This window comes from Macaca fascicularis, chromosome 19, assembly GCF_037993035.2.
Source record: "Macaca fascicularis isolate 582-1 chromosome 19, T2T-MFA8v1.1".
NCBI classification, from domain to species: Eukaryota; Metazoa; Chordata; class Mammalia; order Primates; family Cercopithecidae; genus Macaca; species Macaca fascicularis.
Genome location: NC_088393.1, coordinates 7849178 through 7869631, shown reverse-complemented (window position 1 = coordinate 7869631; position 20454 = coordinate 7849178). Strand labels below are relative to the sequence as shown.

The following is a 20454-nucleotide window of genomic DNA, read 5'->3' as shown; positions in this document are numbered from 1 at the left end:
GTAAGGGAACAAATTTTAAAATGTTACTGATATATTAAATTGTATAAATAAACATGAAAGCCTGTATCAAACCATTTAAAGAAAGCTTACTGGCAAGTGGAAAAGTGTAAGTTGTGTAGCATGATACATAAAAGGTTAATATCTTTAACGAATAAACAACACAGGAGTAAGGAAAGCACAAGTAATTCATGGAAAAACAAAGGACAAGGAGGGGACAATTCTTTGGAGAATCACAGAGAACCAATAAAGGAAAAATGAAGTCACAGTAATATAAAGATCCACAAATAACATAGCGAGTGATAGCATATTTTTAATCTCTTGGGTTAAAAATCTAGACAAACTAAACAAACACAGAAAGAAAGAAAAAAAAAAAACTGTTAAGGCTTAGGGTTGCTGAGATTGTCCTGGAATGCAGTCTCATGGCCTGCTGGTGGAACCACAAGTCAATATAGAGTTTCTAGACAACCATTTAGTTGTAGATATTAAGAAGCTTAAAGAGTTTCTTATCTCCCTGAACCTAGTGATATTTTCCTCTAGGAATCTACTTTGGGGAAGTAATAAGACAATCAGATAATGATCAAAGGAATATTTATAACAGCAAAAAAAAAAAAAAAAAGGGAGCTGGGCGCGGTGGCTCATGCCTGTAATCCTGGCACTTTGGGAGGCTGAGGTGGGTGGATCACCTGAGGTCAGGAGTTCCAGACCAGCCTGGCCAACATGGCGAAACTCTATCTCTACTAAAAATACAAAAATTAACTGGGCGTAGTGGCAGACGCCTATAATCCCAGCTACTCAGGAGGCTGAGGCAGGAGAATCGCTTGAACCCAGGAGGTGGAGGTTGCAGTGAGCCGAGATTGCACCACTGCACTCTAGCCTGGGTGACATGAGTGAAACTCTGTCTCAAAATAAATTAAATAAAATAAGGACGATGGTTAAGTGAATGATGACTCATGTAGTAAATGGAATATTTTACAGTCATTCATCATTTACCAAGTTTTCTGCAGGGAGCACATGCTACTTCTGTAGGTGATGGGGGAAAACCCTAACATTAAAAAGGAAAAAATCCCAAAATTCCCTCCTAGTTAAGATGTTATGTTGAAAGGAAAATATTTAATAAATGCTTCCAATATAACAAGTAAACAAAGTTTACTTATAAAACAGGCTTGATGCTCATCATGTTCACACATAATATTTACAGGGAAAAAATTGCCCAAAGGAAGCAGTGGGCTGTGGATTTATAAGTGATTTACATTTTCTTTTCCTTTCTTCTTTTTCTTTTTCTTTTTTTTTTTTTTTTTTTTTTTTTTTGAGGCAGAGTCTTGCTCTGTCGCCCAGGCTGGAGTGCAGTGGCACAATCTTGGCTCACTGCAACCTCCGCCTCCTGGGCTCAAGTGACTCTCTTGCCTCAGCCTCCTGAGTAGCTGGGATTACAGCTGTACACCACCAGGCTCAGCTAATTTTTGTATTTTCAGTAGAGACGGGGTTTCCCCATGTTGGTCAGGCTGGTCTCGAACTCCTGACCTCAGGTTATCTGCCCGCCTGGGCCTCCCAAAGTACTCGAATTACAGGCGTGAGCCACCTCGCCCAGCCTACATTTTCTCCTTTATCCTTTTTTCTTTGTATTTTAAAATTTGCTAGCTATCAACATTTGTTGTTTGATGGATCTTTTCAAGGGATGGGGAGAAGTGTGCTGATTGCACAGATGTTTCTTGGAGTTAATCTTCCTGACCTGAGTGATGTGATTCCTTTTCTAAGAATTACAGCTTAATCACTCAAATTATGCAGGTGCCCTAAGCAGTCATAAGAAGGAGAAGATGTATTTTTTCCTGTTGAAACTGACGATGTCGATCAGTAACTTGGACCATTGAGCAAATGCCATTTGGCAGGGCTTCCTGAAAAGCTGGACTCTTACGTGCTTTTGGTGTCTTATTTTTGTCACTGACCCTGGCTGGCCTATTTATCTGCAAAATGAAAAACCTGAAATCGAGCATGTCGAGGGGAATATCGGTGTGTGTCTACTATTGATGGTCTTAGAAGCACTCATCCCTCACGAGGTGGGCCTGCTCTAATCCTTCAGATGCTCACAAGGGCATCTTGAAAGCTGCTCTGGGTGGTCATTCCTGGCAGTCTGCATTGTAATCCATGTTCCCTACCGCTGCACCCTCCTGCACTCTGATCTTTCTTCTTCATCGAGCCTTTTAATTCTCCAGCGTCATTTAAAAAAAAAAAAAAATGATGGTGATGGTGTGATCATGCATGTCCTACTGTCGTTCCAGGCCATCTCGGAAACGCAGGTCCCTTGGCGACGTTGGGAATGTGACGGTGGCCGTGCCCACGGTGGCAGCTTTCCCCAACACTTCCTCGACCAGCACGCCCACAAGTCCGGAGGAGCACAGGCCCTTTGAGAAGGTGGTGAACAAGGAGTCGCTGGTCATCTCCGGCTTGCGACACTTCACGGGCTATCGCATCGAGCTGCAGGCTTGCAACCAAGACACCCCTGAGGAACGGTGCAGTGTGGCAGCCTACGTCAGCGCCAGGACCATGCCTGAAGGTGGGGCTGCTGCCCCAGGGTCTGAATGTCATGCGGTGGGACACCCAGGCTGACCAAAGACAGATTCTCCATGCTCTGAGCAGTGCATATCTGTATTTTACCTTGTTGGCCTTCTTTTTTTCTTGAGACAGAGCCTTGCCCTGTTGCCCAGGCTGGAGTACAGTGGTGCTACCTCAGCTCACTCCAGCCTCTGCCTCCTCCGTCAAGTGATTCCCTGCTTCAGCCTCCCGAGTAGCTGGGACTACAGGTGTCTGCCACCACGCCCAGCTAATTTTTGTATTTTTAGTAGAGATGGGGTTTCACCATATTGCCCAGGCTGGTCTCAAACTCCTGGGCTCAAATGATCCACCCACCTCGGCCTCTCAAAGTGCTGGGATTACAGGCATGGGCCACTGAGCCTGGCCTTTTTTTTTTTTTTTTTTAAGTGAGATGAAGCCTTGCTCTGTCACCCAGGCTGGAGTGCAATGGCGCAATCTTGGCTCACTGCAATCTCCGCCTCCCTGGTTCAAGCAATTCTCCTGCCTCAGCCTCCCAAGTAGCTGGGACTAGAGGTGTGTGCCACCACACCTGTATTTTCAGTAGAGACAGGGTTTCACCATGTTTCCCAGGCTGGTCTCCAATGCCTGAGCTCAAATGGTCCGCCAACCTTGAGCTCCCAAAGTGCTGGGATTACAGGCATGAGCCACCATGCCAGACCATATTTTCAAATTATAAGAGTCATAGGCAACCATTATGTAAACTTTAGAAAATACACCACTGCACTGCAGCCTGAGTGACAGAGCAAGACTCCGTCTCAAAAAAAAAAGTTATATGCAGAAAGTAATCCATTTAATCTTCCTAACAATCCTGTGGGATGAGTTTTAGATGTCCATTCTCTGATGAGGAAAATGGGATGTGGAAAAATGGTGTCACCAGCCCAAGGTTGCACCACGGGCAGGTGGCAGAAGTGGGATCTGATCCAACAGTTACATCCCTGCCTCTCACTTCCTCTCCTTACAGCCAAGGCTGATGACATTGTTGGCCCTGTGACGCATGAAATCTTTGAGAACAACATCGTCCACTTGATGTGGCAGGAGCCGAAGGAGCCCAATGGTCTGATTGTGCTGTATGAAGTGAGTTATCGGCGATATGGCGATGAGGTAAGGCCCTTGACTCTTGGGCACACCCCTTCACACTTCAGCATGCCCCTTCAGAGTTGCCCTTGGTACCTCCTTCCTCTGCTGAAATTCTGATTCCAGTGCTTCTCTCATCAGATACTGTGCTATTAGCACTTAAAGCCTTGATACTTGACTTCCCAGGAAGATGGGTCAGAAATGCCAACCTACAAGCTTGTTAGTTTTCTTAGTTTCTCACATTGCTTTTCAGCTGTGTCCTCTAAGTTGAATGATGTCTGTCTCCCACCATGACAGGAGACTCATTTCACTTTAGAAGGAGTTATTTGAGTCTTAAAACCTTATAAGTTGCTGGGCATGGTGGCTCACACCTGTAATCCAAGCACTTTGGGAGGCTGAGGCAGGCAGACCACTTGAGGCCAGGAGTTTGAGACCAGCCTGGCTAACATGGTGAAACCCCGTCTCTACTAAAAATACAAAAATTAGCCAGGTGTGGTGGTGGGTGCTTGTAATCCCAGCTACTCAGGAGGCCGAGGTGGGAAGCTGAGGCAGGAGAATCACTTGAACCCAGGAGGGAGAGGTTGCAGTGAGCCAAGATTGGCCATTGTACTCCAGCCTGGGTGACAGAGCCAGACTCTGTCTCAAAAACAGCAACAACAGGCTGGGCACAGTGGCTCATGCCCATAATCCCAGCACTTTGGGAGGCTGAGGCAGGCGGATCATGAGGTCAGGAGATCGAGACCATCCTGTCTAACATGGTGAAACTCTGTCTCTACTAAAAATGCAAAAAAAAATTAGCTGGGCGTGGTGGCAGGGGCCTGTAGTCCCAGCTACTCGGGAGGCTGAGGCAGGAGAATGGCGTGAACCCGGGAGGCGGAGCTTGCAGTGAGCTGAGATCCAGCCACTGCACTCCAGCCCGGGTGACAGAGCGAGACTCCGTCTCAAAAAAAAAAAAAAAAAAAAAAGTAAACTTTCAAAAATAGCAAGTGTCCTTACTGAAATTGTCATTCTGGGCCTATTTTGGGGCCCTATTTGCTAAATGAATGGCTTGATTTGCCTTTTTTAACATTCGTTTTTAAAATAAAATCCCTTACCATACAAAGCTCAGCAAGTGTTTAATTGGCACAAACGTGCATATGCCTCTAATCCATATTCTTTTTTTTTTTTTTTTTTTGAGACGGAGTCTCGCTCTGTCGCCTGGGCTGGAGTGCAGTGGCCGGATCTCAGCTCACTGCAAGCTCCGCCTCCCAGGTTTACGCCATTCTCCTGCCTCAGCCTCCCGAGTAGCTGGGACTACAGGCGCCCGCCACCTCGCCCAGCTAGTTTTTTGTATTTTGTAGTAGAGACGGGGTTTCACGGTGTTCGCCAGGATGGTCTCGATCTCCTGACCTCGTGATCCGCCCGTCTCGGCCTCCCAATGTGCTAGGATTACAGGCTTGAGCCACCGCACCCGGCCGCCTCTAATCCATATTCTTCAGTTACTTTCTTCTGCCTTTTGATGTCTCTGTCCACAATAGCCTTTGGAATTATGATTTGTAGTTGCTACATAGAGTTTAATCTCGTGATTGGGGTATCATTTATTTTTGGGGATTTGGATTGCCTCTGTTTTTTACCATTTTAGGTAATACAGATTTTATCTGGAAAACAGTTTCGCTTTTTGGATTGACAGTTTTAGTTACTGTTTCAGTCAGTTCTTGCTGTGTGACAAACTGCCCCCAAAGGTCCTGGTTGAAAACAAAGGACATTGGCCAGGCGCAGTGGCTCATGCCTGTAATCCCAGCACTTTGGGAGGCTGAGGCGGGTGGATCACGAGGTCGGGAGTTTGAGACCAGCCGGACCAACATGGTGAAACCCCGTCTCTACTAAAAATACAAAAATTAGCCAGGCATGGTGGTGCGTGCCTGCAATCCCAGCTACTTGGGAGGCTGAGGCAGGAGAATCACTTGAACCTGGGAGGTGGAGGTTGCAGTGAGCCGAGATCGCACCACTGCACTCCAGCCTGGGCCACAGAGACTCTGTTTCAGGCAAAAAAAAAAAAAAAAAAAAAAAAAAAAGACATTTATTCTTTCTCTCAATTCTGCAGGTTCACTGGGTGATTCCTTTGTCGTGGGCCAGTTTGGCTGGAGCTGGATGGCCTCATTCACGTGACTGGGGCCTCAGCTGGGGACACTTGGAGCTTTTCCCCCCATGTGTTCTCTCACTGTCCAGCGAGCTAGCCCAGGCAAGGAAGGACATGCTCCATATACAAACACTTCTCAGGACTCTGTTCACATCACATTTGCTAGTGTCCCTTTGGCAAAGTGAGCCCATGGCTAAGCCCAGAATAAGGAAGTGCAATGCATCCTCTGAGTATCTCAGTGAGCTGGATACTGAGGCTCCCAGAGTCTCATAGACACAGAAAGTCATGATTCCCTGGGGACCATAATTGCAAAATTTATTAACATATTATCCTATATGTATTAATCCTGTAGGTCCTAAGGAAATCATTCAAATTTGGGGCAGGGAACAAAGCTCTATGCACAAGATTTTCATTAGTAGCAAAATATGCAAACCACTAGACATCCATCCATTGGAGAATGGACACATGGAAGATGGGGCAGCCATAGAATTGGTGGATGAAGAGCCATTTAAAACGATGTTTGGGGGCCAAGCATGGTGGCTCGTGCCTATAATTCCAGTGACTCAGGAAGCTGAGGTGGGAGGATGGCTTTGAGGCCAGGAGTTTGAGCCTGGGCAACATAGCCAGACCCCATCTCTGCAAAAAAATTTTCAAAATTAGCTAGGTGTGGTGGTCTGTGCCTATAGTTCCATCTGCTTGGGAGGCTGAGGAGAGAATTGCTTGAGCTCAGGAGCTCCAGGTTATAGTGGGCTATGACTCAGTCACTACACTCCAGACTGGGTGACAGAGCAAGAAGACTCTGTCTCCAAAAAACTAAGATAAAATGTTTGGGATGACGTTTGTTCAGTGTAATGTAGAAGTTAAAATTACACACTCTGGAATTTAGTTCCTTTGTGTTATCCCCCAGCAGTTAAGAATCCCCCTGTATCCAAACTAACTTATGATAGAGGAAAAGCTTATTAGCTCCCAGAGCTGAACAACTGAGGAGCTTCAGGAATGGCTGGATCCAGGATTCCTTTGGGTCGGTTGCATTTTTTTTTTTTTTTTTTTTTTTTTTTTGAGATGGAGCCTCATTCACTCTGTCATCCAGGCTGGAGTGCAGTGGTGCAATCTCAGCTCACTGCAACCTCCGCCTCCCGGGTTTAAGCGATTTTTCTCCCTCAGCCTCCTAAGTAGCTAGGATTACAGGCACCCACCACCACACCCAGCTAATTTTTGTATTTTTAATGGAGACGGGGTTTCACCATGTTGGCCTGGCTGGTCTCGAACTCCTGACCTCAGGTAATCCACTTTGGCATCCCAGAGTGCTGGGATTACAGGTGTGAGCCACCACGCCTGGCCTGGGTGGGTTACATCTTAAGGCTCCTGGCAGTGAGCCCAGTAGCCCCTGGCTGTCCACCTGTGGTTGTAGTGGTTCCAAACCTCATTTCTTTACAGTGCCAAACCCAGAGGAAGACAGAGTGCATCCCAGCATTCCCAGCTAGACTGAGGTCATGTGACACCCAATGCCCAATCATGTGACCAGAGGAATGCTGTATGCTGATTGGCTTGGGCATGAGGGATTTTTTTTTTTTTTAATTTAGAAACAGCTTTATTGAGATGTAACTTACATAACATAATATTCACTCCCACCACATGCTAGAGAGAATTTTGTAAATGTAGTAAAATTATACTCCAACAATATAAATTGTGTACATAAAAATAAAGTTTTAGGCCGGGAGCAGTGGCTCACGCCTGTAATCCTAGCACCTCGGGAGGGTGGATCACCTGAGGTCAGGGGTCAAGACCAGCCTGGCCAACATGGTGAAACCTTGTGTCTACTAAAAATACAAAAATTAGCTGGGCGTGGTGGTGTGCGCCTGTAATCCCAACTACTCTGGAGGCTAAGACAGGAGAATCGCTTGAACCCGGGAGGCAGAGATTGCAGTGATCCAAGATCACACCACTGCACTCCAGCCTGGGTGACAGAGTGAGACTCCATCTCTCTCTATATATGTAAATAAATAAAATTGTACGTCACTTTTTTTTCTTGATCAAAGCAATGCTAGGTAATTAAGGAAATTGTTGGCAATAACAGAAATGTGTCTATGAAAAGGTTCTTAAGAAGGTGACTGTAACCTCACATTCTCCTTTCATTTTCTCCCCCTTCTCTGCTTCTCTCTAGGGTGAACAGAGTTGGACTGGGTGGGATTGGGGTTGTGCTGTGTGGGGCAGAGGCTGTTGGGGATTCGTGGTGGGAATTTCTAATAGTGACCCTTGGGTCCCAGGAACAGGAGACACAGGCCAGTCAAAGGCATGGGAAAAAGCTAGGAGAAGTTAGGATTCGAGTTAAATCCAATGCGGACAGGGTGGCCAGTTGTCTAGGTTTAGCCAGGACTGAGGGCTCCCTGGGATGTGAGATTTTCAGTGTCCACACTCAGAAAGTTCTGGGTGAACAGAGACAAGTTGGACACAGAAGCAGAAAAAAAATCAAGGAGGATCTGCAGTGGAAACAGGCATTGTTCACTCTGCAGAATCTGTATCCTTGCTGTCAACAATGCCCTGAACTTCCTTTGGAAGCTGCTCGTCTCCCTTGAGTGGCTCTCACCTCCCACCTTCAACCCCACCCTGGTACCAGGACAGAACACAAAACTCAGCCCCAAATTAGCCGTGACAACAATGCAAATCAAGAGCACAATGCGATACCACTTCGTGCCCACGAGCATGGCAAAAAACCAAAAAGATGGAGAGTAATTAGTGTTGGTGAGGATGAGGAGAAATCAGAACCCTCATACGTTGCTGGTGGGAACGTAAAATGGCACAGCTGCTTTAGGAAAGAGTTGGGCATTTCTTCGTTTTTTTTTTTTTTTTTTTTTTTAGACAGAGTCTATCTCTATAGCCCAGGCTACAGTGCATTGGTGCAATCTCAGTTCACTGCAACCTCCGCTTCCTGGGTTCGAGTGATTCTCCTGCCTCAGCCTCCTGAGTATCTGGGACTACAGGAGCCCACCATCACACCCGGCTAATTTTTGTCTTTTAGTAGAGATGGGGTTTCACCACGTTGGTCAGGCTGGTCTCGAACTCCTGACCTCGTGATCCACCCACCTTGGCCTCCCAAAGTGCTGGGATTACAGGTGTGAGCCACTGCGCCCGGCCGGTGAGTGTTATGTTGTTTTTTCTTTTGCTAGTTTCATAAACAAAGCCACCTCTAGCTATTTAATTGCATTTTTTTTTTCAGTATCTCCCTTCAAAAAATTTTTTTTAGAGACAGAGTCATGCTGTGGCACGCGCCTGTCATCCCAGTTACTCAGGAGGCTGAGGCAGGAGAATCGCTTGAACCCAGGAGGTGGAGGTTGCAGTGAGCCAAGATGCCAAGATCTCGCCACTGTACTCCAGCCTGGGCGACGAGAGCGAAACTCCGTCTCCAAAAAAATAAAAAAAAAAAAAAAGAAGATGCATTTCCCCTTTGTCCTGGATAGCAGCTACCTTGGGTTTCTATATTTGCTTATTCGTCCCTCTCTACTCGGTGACTCATTCCACTTGGAAGAAACTTTGGACTGGAGTTCCCCGCCCCCACCCCTGCCATCAGACTGATTTGTTTTCTTGCTGTTACTGTCACATGATAAACACGGGGTTGTTGGCTTTTTTTTTTTTTTGAGACGGAGTCTCACTCTGTCCCCCAGGCTGGAGTGCAGTGGCCGGATCTCAGCTCACTGCAAGCTCCACCTCCCGGGTTCACGCCATTCTCCTGCCTCAGCCTCCCGAGTAGCTGGGACTACAGGCGCCCGCCACCGCTCCCGGCTAATTTTTGTATTTTTTTAGTAGAGACGGGGTTTCACGTGTTAGCCAGGATGGTCTCGATCTCCTGACCTCGTGATCCACCCACCTCGGCCTCCCAAAGTGCTGGGATTACAGGCTTGAGCCACCGCGCCCGGCCTGTTGGCTTTTTTTTTTTTTTTTTTCTAAAACATTTATTTCTCTTCTCCACTCTCCACCCCCCTCCTAAATGTTCCAGCCCGGTTCTCTGCTTGCACTATTAGCTTGGAACTGTTTCGAAAACTTTTCAGAGTTTTGGCTCGACGCTTGCAGGTTTCATGGTCTTATTCCCGAGAGCCTCCTGCCTCTTCTTGGAAGCTCTCGGTTTATCTCTAGTTACGAGCTTATCACAAGGTATGTTTCGCACTTTGCGAATCTCCATTTGGGTGGATCCCAACTGTTTTATCCCCACTGTTTATTTATTTATTTATTTACTTATTTTATTTTATTTTGAGGCAAAGTGTACCACATTTTCTTTTTCTTTTTCAGACAGTCTCGCTCTGTTGCCCAGGCTGGAGTGCAGTGTCGCGATCTCAACTCACTGCAAACTCCGCCTCCCGGGTTCAAGTGAATCTCCTGCCTCAGCCTCCCGAGTAGCTGGGATTACAGGCACCCGCCACCACGCCCAGCTAATTTTTGTATTTTTAGTAGAGACAGGGTTTCACTATGTTGGCAAGGATGGTCTCGATCTCTTGACCTCATCATCTGCCCTCCTCGGCCCCCCAAAGTGCTGGGATTACAGGCATGAGCCACACCGTGCCTGGCCTAATGAGTAAAAAAACAAAAAACAAAAAACAAAAAACACCAAAAGGCAGCACCATGGCAAAGAAAGAACTTTCTTATTTGTCCTTAGACATTAAGCCCATTTATCTATTTGGTTCTGATGCGGCAGAGGCCGAGAGTTGCAGGGAAAGGCAGGAAATCTGGCATAGACCCTGCAGATCCTTCATTTCCACCCTTTTCTAATTTTGCTGGAGACATGGCAAAAATATTTTGCCATGGTCTTAAGGAGAAGTTATAAAGCCAGACAGTTCTCTTTTTTTTCTTTTTTCTTTTTCTTCTTTTTTTTTTTTTTTTTGAGACAGAGTCTCGCTCTGTCGCCGAGGCCGCAGTGCAGTGGTGTAATCTCGGCTCACTGCAAGCTCTGCCTCCCGGGTTCACGCCATTCTCCTGCCTCAGCCTCCGGAGTAGCTGTAGAGCCAGACAGTTCAAGAACTGGCCCTGCCACTTTGCAGCTATGAGACTACAGACAAACCATATAATGTCTTAAACCAGGGGTCAGTCAGTAAACTATATCCCATAGGCTGAATGTGGCCTGCTGCCTGATTTGTAATGATTTGTGAGCTGGGAGTCACTTCTGCATTTTATTTATTTATGTATTTATTTTTGAGACAGAGTCTTGCTCTGTCGCCCAGACTGGAGTGCAGTGGCACAATCTTGGCTCACTGCAACCTCTGCCTCCCGGGTTCAAGTGATTCTCCCATCTCAGCCTCTGGGTAACTAGGATTACAGGTGTACGCCACCAGGTCCAGCTAATTTTTGTATTTTGGGTAGAGACAGGGTTTCACCATCTTGACCAGGCTGGTCTCGAACTCCTGACCTCAAGTGATCTGCCCACCTCAGCCTCCCAAAGTGTTGGGATTATAAGCATGAGCCACCATGCCCTGCCCACTTTTGCATTTTAAAATGGTCAGGAAAAAAGCAATCAAAGGAAGAATAAGGAGAGATGTGAATCAAAGGGTGCGAAGTTTCAGACAGGAATACGTTCTTGGAATCCATTGCTCTGTACATGAATGGTGACTGTAGCTAATAACACATATTGCAAAATGGCTAGAAGAATAGATTTTAAATATTCTCACAACAAAGAAATAAGTACATGAACTGATGAGCATTTAATTAGCTTGTTTTAATCATTCCACAATTTATACTGTATCATAACTTTACACTGTACCCCATACGTGTATACCACTATTATTTTTATTTTTGTTTGTTTATTTTATAGACAGGGTCTAGCCTGTCACCCAGGCTGGAGTGCAGTGGAGCTTTCATAGCTCACTGCACCCTTGACCTCCTGGGCTCAAGTGATTCTCCCACCTTAGCCTCCTGAGTAGCTGGGACTACAGGCGCGAACCACTGTGCCTGGCTAATTGTTCTATTTTCTGTGGAAATGGGGTCTCACTATGTTGCCCGCGTTGGTCTCTAATTCCTGGACTCCAGTGATCCTCGCGTCATGGCCTCCCATAGGGCTGGGATTACAGGCATGAGCCACTGTGCCAGACCTATACGACTGTTGTCAATTAAAAATAAAACAAATGATGTTTAGAAAGATAATGTTATAGAAAATAATATTAATAGAAAATAGATAATAGGGCCGGGCGCGGTGGCTCACGCCTGTAACCTCAGCGCTTTGGGAGGCCGAGGTGGGCAGATCACTTGAGGTCAGGAATTTGAGACCAGCCTGGCCAACATGGTAAAACCCTGACTCTACTGCAAATGCAAAATTAGCTGGGCGTGGTGGTGGGTGCCTGTAATCCCAGCTATTCAGGAGGCTGAGGCAGGAGAATCGCTTGAACCCGAGAGGTGTAGGTTGCAGTGAGCCGAGATTGCACCATTGCACTCCAGCCTGGGCAACAAGAGTGAAACTCCGTCTCAAAAAAAAAAAAGAAAAAAGAAAAGAAACCATCAGGGTCTAATGCTCGGCTTCTGGCTTAGGAAGTCTGGCCCTTTCCAATCATGATAATCTCTGTATCTATATCCTTATCCCTAGCACTGTGGTTATAAAATTCTGCAATTCTCAAAGTCACTTGTGTGTCTTAGTCTGTGCTTTGCTGCCTTGGCGTCCTTTCTGAGCAGGATCGTGGCTGTGAGCTCCCTGCTAGGGGCGGACACTCCCAAATGTGCAAAACTCAGCCACCCTCCTCCTCCTCCTGTCTTCCTTCCAGGAGCTGCATCTCTGTGTCTCCCGCAAGCACTTCGCTCTGGAACGGGGCTGCAGGCTGCGCGGGCTGTCGCCGGGGAACTACAGCGTGCGAGTCCGGGCCACCTCCCTCGCGGGCAACGGCTCCTGGACGGAACCCACCTATTTCTACGTGACGGACTATTGTAAGTCTCCATGGCAGCCTCAGCTAGTTGGGGCTGTGCTTAGCACTGAGCATGGTGGGACATTTAAGAGGATGACATGGAGAGGCCATAGGTGCTGGTCCTGGCCTTGATTCTCTGACCTACCAGCTGCTGCTATGTGACTGGGGCTAGGTGCTTGCCCTCTCTGATCCTGCACTTTTTTATTTTTTGAGATGGATTCTTGTTCTGGAGTGCAGTGGCACAATCTCGGCTCACTGTAGCCTCCACCTTCCAGGTTCAAGTGATTCTCCCACCTCAGCCTCACAGTAACTGGGACTACAGGTGCACACCACCACACCTGGCTAATTTTTGTATTTTTAGTAGAGATGGCATTTCACCATGTTGGCCAGCTGGTCTCAAACTCCTGACCTCAAGTGATCCACCCACCTCAGCCTCCCAAAGTGCTGGAATTACAGGCATGAGTCACCATGCCTGGACTGATCCGGCACTTTAAAAAAAAAGAAAAAGCACTTTTATTTTTGTTTCAGAGGTACTTATGCAGTTCATTATATAAGAAAATTGTGTGTCGTTGGGGGTTTGCCATACAGATAATTTTGTCACCCATGTAATCAGCATAGTACCAGATAGGTCATTTTTTGATCCTTTCCCTCTTCTCACCCACCACTCTCAAGTAGGCACCTGAGTTAGTCTGTACTCACACTGCAATAAAGAAATACCTGGCTGGGCACAGTGGCTCACACCTGTAATCCCAGCACTTTGGGAGGCCAAGGTGGGCTGATCACTTGAGGTCAGGAGTTTCAGACCAGCCTGGCCAACATGGTGAAACCCCATCTCCACCAAAAAATACAAAAATTAGCTGGGCATGGTGGTGGGCGCCCGTAGTCCCAGCCACTTGGGAGGCTGAGGTGGGAGAATTGCTTGAACTGGGGAGGCAGAGGTTGCAGTGAGCAGAGATTGTACCACTGCACTCCAGCCTGGGCAACAGAGCGAGACCCTGTCTCAAAAAAAAAAAAAAAGAGAGAGACAGACAGGAAGGAAAGAAAGAAAAAAAAGAAGAAAGGAAGGAGGGAAGGAAAGAAGGAAGGAAGGAAGGAGAAAGATAGGGAGAGAGAGAAAGAAAGAGAAAGAGAGGGAAAGAAAGAAAGAGAAAGAAGAAAGAAAGAAAAGGAAAGAAAAAAGACAGAGAGAAAGAGGATGGGCACGGTGACTCACGCTTGTAATCCCAGCACTTTGGGAGGCCATGGTGGGCAGATCACGAGGTCAGGAGTTTGAGACCAGCCTAGCTAATATGGTGGAACCCTATTTCTACTAAAAATAAAAAAAAAAATTAGCTGGGCATGGTGATGTGTGCCTGTAATCCCAGCTACTTGGGAGGCTGAGGCAGGAGAATTGCTTGAACCCAGGAGGTGGAGGTTGCAGTGAGCCGAGATCATGCCACTGCACTCCAGCCTGGGCAATGCAGTGAGACTCTGTCTCAAAAAATAAAAAAAGAAAGAAAGAAAGAAAGAGTGAAAGAGAGAGAGAAGAAAAAGAAAAAGAGAGAAGGAAAGAAAGGAAAAGAAAAAAGAAAAGAAGGAAGGAGGGAAAGAAAAAAGAAAAGAAGAGAAAAGAAAAAAGAAAAGAAAAGAAGCCTGAGACTGGGACTCGGTAATTTATAAAGAAAAGAGGTTTAATTGGCTCCCAGTTCTGCAGACAGTACAGGAACCATGATGCTGGCATCTGCTCAACTTCTGAGGAGGCCTCAAGAAACTTTCAATCATGGTGGAAGGCAAAATGGGAGCAAGGTGTTAAGACGGGGGGATGGTGCTGTATGCTTTTTAAACCACCAGATCCCATGAGAACCCACTCATTATACAGTACCCAGGAGGGATGTTGCTAACCCGTTAGAAACTGCCTCCATGATCCAATCACGTCCCACCCGGCCACTCCTCCAACACTGGGGATTGCATTTCCACAAGAGCTTTGGGTGGGGACACAGATCCAAACCATATCAGTCCCGGTGTCTACTGTTCCCTTCTTTCTGTCCATGTGTGCTCTGTGTCTTACTCTCACTTATGGGGGAGAATATGAGGTAGTTGGTTTTGTGTTCCTGTGTGAATTCAATTAGCAAATCACCTCCAGCTCCATTCATGTTGCTGCAAAGAACATGATCTCATTCTTTTTTATGGCTGTGTAGTATTCCATGGTGTGTATCACATGCTCTTTATCTGGCAATCCTACACTTGCTCATCTGTACATGGAGATAATAACAGAACCACTCCAGGAGGTGGAGGGACATTTTAATGACACAAATGTTAAGTGCCTGGCCCCTGTTGCTAGCATCTCCATCTTTGTTATTAGAGTTTTTTGGCTGGGTGTGGTGGCTCACACCTGTAATCCCAGCACTGTGGGAGGCTGAGGCAAGAGGATTGCTTGAGGATAGGCATTAGAGACCGGCCTGAGTAACATAGCGAGACTCTGTCTCCACAAAAAGATACAAAAATTAGCCAGCTGTGGTGGTGCATGCCTGTAATCCCAGCTACTTAGGAGGCTGAGACAGGAGGATCACTTGGGCCCAGGAGTTTGAGGTTGCGGTGAACTGTGATTGTGCCACTATACTCCAGCCTGGGTGACAGAGCAAGACCCTGTCTCTAAAACATAAAAATCAAAAGAATTTTACGTCTGTCAGAAGTCACGCTGGGGTCGAGACTAGCTATATAATTTGCAAGACCCAGTGAAAAATGAAAATGCAGAGCTCCTCGCTTTAAAATTATTAAGAATTTGGCCGGGCGCAGTGGCTCACGCCTGTCATCCCAGCACTTTCGGAGGCTGAGGTGGGAGGATCGCCTGAGGTCAGGAGTTTGAGACCAGCCTGGCCAACAAGGTGAAACCCTGTCTCTACTAAAAGTACAAAATTAGCCAGGCGTGGTGGTGCACACCTGTAATCCCAGCTACTCAGGAAGCTGAGGCAGGAGAATCGCTTGAACCTGGAAGGAGGAGGTTCCAGTGAGCCGAGATCGTGCCACTGAACTCTAGCCTGGGTGTCAGAGCAAGACTCCGTCACAAAAATAAGTAACTAAATAAAGATTAAAATAAAATGAATAAGCATTTCAGAGGGGCAGCAGCAGAGCCTTAAACTGACAGTATGGCGTCCTGCATCCACTGCCTGAGATGTGGGAGGGGTGGAAATGAGCAGTGATTTGGGAGTGGGGGTGGGGAACAGTGTGCTAACAGAATACTGACCTCTGAGCCCACTGCCTGGTCCTACTGAACCTACGGGACTGTTGTGGGACTGCTGGAAAAATCAGGGTATGGAAGAGTAGCAGAGAAGTTCATGGACAAGGGAGGGAGGAAACAGGGTGGCCCACCCATTCCAGGAGTGGATGTGATTTTTGGTGTTAACTTTCTTGGGAACACATTGATATGAAACATATATTTTCTTATTCTATTTCAGTAGATGTCCCGTCAAATATTGCAAAAATTATCATCGGCCCCCTCATCTTTGTCTTTCTCTTCAGTATTGTGATTGGAAGTATTTATCTATTCCTGAGAAAGAGGTGAGTTGAGTGAGTTCAGTGGTGTGCTGGGAACCATTGGTTCTCTGGGGGAAATTATGCCTCGATATAGGTATAGGTATATGTAAGTTTATTATGAATTTTACTGATATAGGATGTGTAATGTGCAATTTACAGATAATTGTCATAATACGACATATGCAACTCTTTATTGTAAATTCCCTCTAACCAGTTGATTCTCACAGAAAGTTTTTGTTGACTTTTTAAATTTTTTTGCCCAAACCTTTATATCTGAAGCCAACCTATTATTGCAATTAATTAAACAAGTATAGCTCCAATGTGAATGTTGATTAATTTTTCAAAATTTACATTAAAGAGTAGGACATGGCTGGGCACAGTGGCTCACGCCTGTAATCCTAGCATTTTGGGAGGCCAAGGCGGGTGAATCACCTGAGGTCAGGAGTTTGAGATCAGCCTGGCCAACATGGTGAAACCTCATCTCTACTAAAAATACTAAGAAATTAACCGGGCGTGGTGGTAGGCGCCTGTAATCCCAGCTACTCAGGAGGCTGAGACAGGAGAATTACTTGAACCTTGGAGGTGGACGTTGCAGCTAGCCAAGATCCCGCCATTGCACTCCAGCCTGGGCAACAGAGTGAGACTCCATCTCAGAAAAAAAAAAAAAAAAGAGTAGGATAAAACTGAAATAAGACATATATGTTCATCAGTGATATGAGTGATGTCTTTGCTGAGTCAGATAATTTTTAAATACCAGAAGAACATTTTCGTAATGTTTTGTGCCATGCGCAATGTCACAGTTGCAGACATGACATGCTTTTAAGTTTAATCTACATGATTAAACATTTTTCTCGGCTGGGCGCGGTGGCTCACACCTGTAATCCCAGCACTTTGGGTGGCCGAGGTGGGCGGATCATGAGGTCAGAGTTCGAGACTAGCCTGACCAACATGGTGAAACCCCGTCTCTACTAAAAATACAAAAATTAGCAGGGTGTGGTGGTGCACGCCTGTAATCCCAGCTCCTCAGGAGGCTGAGGCAGGAGAATCGCTTGAACCCGGGAGGCAGAGGTTGCAGTGAGCTGAGATCACACCATTGCGCTCCACCCTGGGCAACAGAGCGAGACTCTGTCTCAAAAACAAAACAAAAAACATTTTTCTCATCAATTCCTCAAGCCTGGACAAACAACAGAACAACAAATCCAGTCCCAAGTTATAGCATTTGCCAGTTTCTGTAATGTAAATATTCCCAGCATGTCTAATTTCAGGCTGTAGGCATAATATTACTGAGCACAGTGTCGGAAAGAGACACATGATAGCTCCCCATTGAATTCACCCTATGGATACAATATGGTGTATAAATGATATAAGGTAAATAACCTCAACTGCATTGATCATAGTAAAATGGAGTATGAGAGTTAGAAAGTGATGAGTTTTGAACATGTATTGTCTTTGCTTTTAGGGTAATTTATTTAATTGCAAGCCTCTATAATTTACATTTTTTGTTCTATTTGGAAGGCATTGTACAATTTAATCTTTAATGATGCTTGTATTTAATAACTGGCTCACTCGTTTCCTGAAAATTTAATAATTGTTTCTCATCAGTCGGGATGAGCTCGCTGTAGAACAGTACTGGGTGAGTGGCTTTTAAGTGTTACATAGACAGCCATAAATTATAATAAAAGCCAGCCAGAGCCCTGCATGGTCGTGCACATCTGTAATCCCAGCCACTCAGAAGGATGAGGCAGGAGGATCACTTGAGACCAAGAGTTCAAGACCAGCCTGGGCAACATAGTGAGACCCTGTCTCTACGAAATTTTAAAAATTAGCAGCCAGGTGTGGTGGTGAGCACCTGTATTCCCAGCTATTCAAAAAGCTGAGGTGAGAGGATCTCTGGAGCCCAGAAGGTCGAGACTGCAGTGAGCTATGATTAAACCACTGCCGTCCAGCCACAACACAGCAAGACTCCAACTCTGAAATGTGAAAAAAAAAATAAATAAATACCTGGGGAGGGATCAGTGCTGCTGCCATGTTGATGCACTTAAGTACTTGTCTGATGGGCTTCCATTCAAAACATAAAGGTCCCCCATCCCTGCCCTAGACTGCATCTAGAATTATGGGGATTCTGCTGGTAAGGGCTGCCATTTGCCTTGAGGAGTCTTGTATGAAACCCCTTTCTGGAGACCTGCAGAGTCCCATGAGAACCTCAAGCTAATGTGCCTCATTTTTCTCCTCCAGGCAGCCAGATGGGCCGCTGGGACCGCTTTACGCTTCTTCAAACCCTGAGTATCTCAGTGCCAGTGATGGTGAGTACCATCCCTTCCCTGTGGGTGACCAGTACCCTATTCAACAGCTTCCTTTGCCTTCACCATTGAGTGAGAGTGAAGGATGGGTTCCCCAGGGAGGCCAAGAAAAGCCCTCTTAGTCATTTGAGCTTGCCAAACTGCCCTTGCTGCAGAAACCTCATTACTGTGTGCATGTGGACACATGGTATTTGGCACCTGCCTGGATGGGCTCATCTAGCCGGTCTGGGACCCTTGGATGGGGTCGACAACTTGGGCTGGGCTCAGCTGGGCGGTTCTTCTTCTGGTCTTGCCTGGCTTCACCCATGTAGCTACATTTTGCTGGTGTGTCAGCTAGCACTTTGTAGTCTTAGATGATTTCACTCACATGTCTGGTGGTCGGCAGGCTGGGTGGTCCCTACGTGGGGGCCCTAAGCTGGGGGAGGCTGAGCCTCACTCTGTCCATGTGGCCTCTTAGGCTCCAGCAGGCTGGCCTAGGCTTCATTACATGGTACTCTGTTGGTTCCTAGTAGCAAGAGAGGGCAAGCTCCAGGGCAATAGTCCATTCGGAGTTTCTGCTTGGGTCATTCCTGCTGATTCCCTTTGACCAAAATAACTCACAAGGCCATGCCCAGAGCCAAGGGGTGGTGAGATAGACTCCACCTTTTCATGGAAAGAGCTGCCAAGTATCCTGGCTTTTTTTAACCCCCAACCTATTACAACCTGTCTACCATCCCCTTGGCACTTTGCAGAAATAGTAGTCTCAGGTGGGAAGTAGCACCATTCTGTGGCAAGGATCTGAAATCAGACAAGAAGGATGGGGATGCAGGTTTGCCTCAGGACATATTGACCAGGATCTTGAATCAGTTGTGGCTCCTTCCTTGAGTCTCTGCCATGCCCTCTCCATGGGTGCAGATGCCTGTCCTGTTCTCAGCCATACGCCCAGTGCCTGGCATGGGTCCTGGATCACAGAACTCACTTCATGAGTGTTTTCGAGGAGGTTTGGGTGAGGGCTTGGGTGGAAGGTGGCTGCAGACCCCCAAGGGATCAGCCAAAGATGCTGTGTAGATAAGTGAGAAGTAGTGTTTCCATGCTCTGTGTACGTGCCGGACGAGTGGGAGGTGCCTCGAGAGAAGATCACCCTCCTTCGAGAGCTGGGGCAGGGCTCCTTCGGCATGGTGTATGAGGGCAATGCCAGGGACATCATCAAGGGTGAGGCAGAGACCCGCGTGGCAGTGAAGACGGTCAACGAGTCAGCCAGTCTCCGAGAGCGGATTGAGTTCCTCAATGAGGCCTCGGTCATGAAGGGTTTCACCTGCCATCATGTGGTGAGTCCAGCGGGGGTGGGACACGGGCTGGCTTTCCTGCCCCTTCCCTCTCTCTGCCTCCTCCTCCTGCACAGAGTGACAGAGGACACTGGGTGTAACTTCCTGCCCAACCCCCACTCTACTACCCATCCTAAAGGTGTGGGGAGGGATTGTTCCCTTCTCAAATCACATCCTCTCCCACTTCGCCTGGAACCAGACTCTATCACTGTCTTATCACTTTCTGGAATGCTTCATTGCTTTCCAGATTCTTTCATCACTTTCTAGAATCTTCCATCATTTTCTGGAATCTTCTACCACTTTCTGGACTCTTCCATCATTTTCCAGAATCTTCTGTTGCTTTTTAGACTCCTCCATTTCTTGCTTTTTCCTGGCTCCTTTGTAACCCAGGACCACACAGAGGTCCACCTCATACCACCTGCCATCATTCCTACTCTCCCTTGAAGGCAGCACAAACTCTTCCTGCCTTTCTGCTCCTTTGTTTCTCTTTGAGTCCCATGCACTTTCATCCTTGCCACACATATTTGTGGGGCATTTAAAACCCTGCTCTTGTCCCCGTGATACAGTGGATTCCTGCCCCTGTAGAGCTTCCAAAACAGCAGGCGGAGACAGACTCCAAAACCTTTATTTTTATTTTTATATATTTTTAAGACAGAGTCTCTGTCTGTCACCCAGGGTGG

At 46.7% G+C, this 20454-nt stretch overlaps 1 protein-coding gene across 4 annotated transcripts in view; it reads left to right on the top strand.

Moving 5' to 3' along the window:
- INSR (insulin receptor) overlaps positions 1 to 20454 on the top strand; it is a 187960-nt gene that overhangs the window by 155927 nt on the left and 11579 nt on the right. For 2 of the 4 annotated variants that reach the window (XM_074025611.1, XM_045380489.3), the window contains 6 exons: positions 2277 to 2551; positions 3551 to 3690; positions 12520 to 12679; positions 16095 to 16194; positions 18406 to 18473; positions 19533 to 19777. In XM_074025611.1, coding sequence (XP_073881712.1) covers positions 2277 to 2551; positions 3551 to 3690; positions 12520 to 12679; positions 16095 to 16194; positions 18406 to 18473; positions 19533 to 19777 — 988 coding nt within the window. Of the gene's footprint in view, positions 1 to 2276; positions 2552 to 3550; positions 3691 to 12519; positions 12680 to 16091; positions 16195 to 18405; positions 18474 to 19532; positions 19778 to 20454 lie in introns of all 4 variants that reach the window. The other 2 variants (XM_045380490.3, XM_045380487.3) reach the window with 1 other exon arrangement.